The sequence below is a fragment of the Gossypium hirsutum genome, chromosome D04 (genome assembly GCF_007990345.1).
Source record: "Gossypium hirsutum isolate 1008001.06 chromosome D04, Gossypium_hirsutum_v2.1, whole genome shotgun sequence".
Lineage (NCBI taxonomy): Eukaryota > Viridiplantae > Streptophyta > Magnoliopsida > Malvales > Malvaceae > Gossypium > Gossypium hirsutum.
This window is the reverse complement of record NC_053440.1, coordinates 13,839,685-13,841,939: the sequence shown is the minus strand read 5'-3', so window position 1 is coordinate 13,841,939 and position 2,255 is coordinate 13,839,685. Positions and strand designations below refer to the sequence as shown.

Genomic DNA, 2,255 nt, shown 5'->3' with positions numbered 1-2,255 from the left:
TGCAGTAAACTTAGATTTCATTTCTGAAATGCAAAACCAGATACACTAAACCGAGCAATGTGACTCTAAAGCCTACCAAAACTAGGCAGTAAATTCAATCTGGCCAGCAGCACTTTCAACAGCTCCTGTAAATCGTAATCTCTAAGTTCGGGCATTAACGATACCTAAACTATTCCAGAAGTGACTCTCAGTTGTAACAATCCAATTAATATATTAGGCCAGAGAGGTTCAGCATTGATAATAAAACATCATTCACACAATTGTTTTATACATTCATGTATAGATGGCTTATCGAAAAGTTAAACTCGGCAGCATAATGCTTGGACATCGATAGTACCTGAAATCAAAGATGCCATGTGATCTTCAACAATACTTTTGACCTTGTACCTCATTCTTGCCCTTCATCTTAATACTCATTAAAATGTATGGCTCCAACTTTCCATACTATGTAAGTTGTCGTGAACATTACCGCGCTGATAAAAACGACCGAAAAGATGATTACAAGGAGATCATTTCCCCCTGGAAACTGAAAAGTAAGGCCTTGCTTTGGCATTCCTCGTTTGCTGTCATCAAACAAATTTGTAGGCGCTTCGGGAAGCCGAGATCTCTTTTTCCCCTTATCACTTTCCCTCATAGCATCCAGTACATTACTTCCCATCTCTGATTTAGATAGCTTTGACTCTGCGTAACGGCTTAGAACCCGAGCTGCCCTTAATCTTTCTTTAGCCGTTAGAGATACTTTTTTTGTTGTGGACTGTATATTTGGAGGTGATGAGGCCTCCTGCATCGGAGTTGAAGAAACCATTGAACCATTACTAGGCTCAGAGGTAGGGGAGCGCGATTCATTATCCAATGATGGGGGATTCAGGGCTGAAACTCGATCATCAGAAACCAGCTTCTCAGCATCACCAGAATCCTTTATGCTGCTATTCGCGACTAGTCGGTCTCTGTCTTCAACTGAAAGACATAATCCCCTTCTTTTTTGGTGTACAAGTCCCCCGGAGCCATACATTTGAAAGGGAGATACACTGGGGTTGGCCTTAAGAACCGAAGCTCCTCCAATACAGGATCTCGAGACATACTGCTATTCAGAATTGCAAATATATAGACATAAAACTAAATTAAAAAAAGTTCAAACCCATCAAAACACTATTATGGAATGTTATCAGCAGGAAAATACAAAGCCAGAATATGCAGTGTAACCAGAATAATGTTATAATGTGTAGCAAAATATAATATATAAGGCAACAAAGTTTGACAAGTTTTTACATATGAAAATGAAACAGGCTAAAATCAACAATCATTCATCCAAACCACCACTAAGATTAAATAAAGGAAAAGGAAATCAGGCTAAGAAAACAGGTTCTTGCATTAATCCACTTTTGGTTTTTTGGCTTATCGCTAGAACTACTGAAAACATGAGAATCCAGTTTAAAAAAACAACCAAATATGGCATAAAAAGCTTTTATGGAAACAAAAGAAACCAATCCCATTAAGAGCAAAAGTAGTAAGAATAATAAAGAAACAAGAGATAGATATGAGTTGCTCACCTTTAAATTAAACCCGAAGACTGAACTTAGAGAGACAGCCATGCTTTGGTTTGGTGGCTACCACCATAGAAGAGAATTGAGAATTGAGAAATCAGAGAAAAATCTACAGATGAAGGGCGCGCTGTGTTTATTATGTGGCGATGAAGTGAAGTAACGAAATCGAAAGAGATCAGCTGTTTGATTCTAGCACCACCGCCTCTCAATGAGCGTGAATGACACGCCCTGATCTTTGGCTTTTTTCTTTTAAGGGTAAACTACAGAAATCGTCACTTATATTTTGTTTAAATTACGTTTTGGTCACCAAATATAAATTTGTTATGAAATGGTCGCTAAGGTTATTGATTTGTAACTTTTTTTTGTCACTTATTAGTCATCAACCGCTATGTTAAATCATCATTTTGAACGAAAACTTTAGATCAAATTGCACATCTAATCCCTATACTTTTTTTAGCTATTTAATTTTGTTTTCTTTTTAACTTTCTTTAATCTTTTCCTTTTCCTTGTATTATTTATTTTCCTTATACTTTTCTTTCTTTTAAAAAAATATTTGAGAAGTAAAAGAAATAAAATTGTTATGAATATCTTATTAAGTGGATGTCCATCATGATCAATATAAAGGTTTGATATACTTTAAATTCTAATAGTTATTAGAATTAGATATCTACTTCTTTTATACTTCTTATGCCTATAAATAGAGACTCTGAT

General features: G+C 35.7%; 1 protein-coding gene across 2 annotated transcripts; it reads right to left on the bottom strand.

Moving 5' to 3' along the window:
* On the bottom strand, positions 1-1,773 carry LOC107955191 (uncharacterized). Of its 2 annotated transcripts, none has more exons than XM_016890921.2 (2): positions 1,551-1,773; positions 1-1,081 (listed from the first exon to the last, which is right to left on the bottom strand). In XM_016890921.2, the coding sequence occupies exons 1-2, from the start codon at positions 1,590-1,592 to the stop codon at positions 407-409; spliced, it is 717 nt and encodes a 238-aa protein (XP_016746410.1). In that variant the 5' UTR covers positions 1,593-1,773; the 3' UTR covers positions 1-406. The 2 variants fall into 2 exon arrangements, with proteins under 2 accessions (XP_016746410.1, XP_016746409.1); XM_016890920.2 differs by having other exon boundaries at positions 1-1,084; positions 1,551-1,746.
* Positions 1,774-2,255: the final 482 nt, after the last annotated feature.

Coding starts and splice junctions, on each gene's coding strand:
- LOC107955191 (XM_016890920.2), bottom strand. CDS start 1,592: ATGGCTGTCTCTCTAAGTTCAGTCTTCGGGTTTAATTTAAAG. Junction 1,085..1,550: donor TCTTCGGGTTTAATTTAAAG/GTGAGCAACTCA, acceptor AATTCTGAATAG/CAGTATGTCTCGAGATCCTG.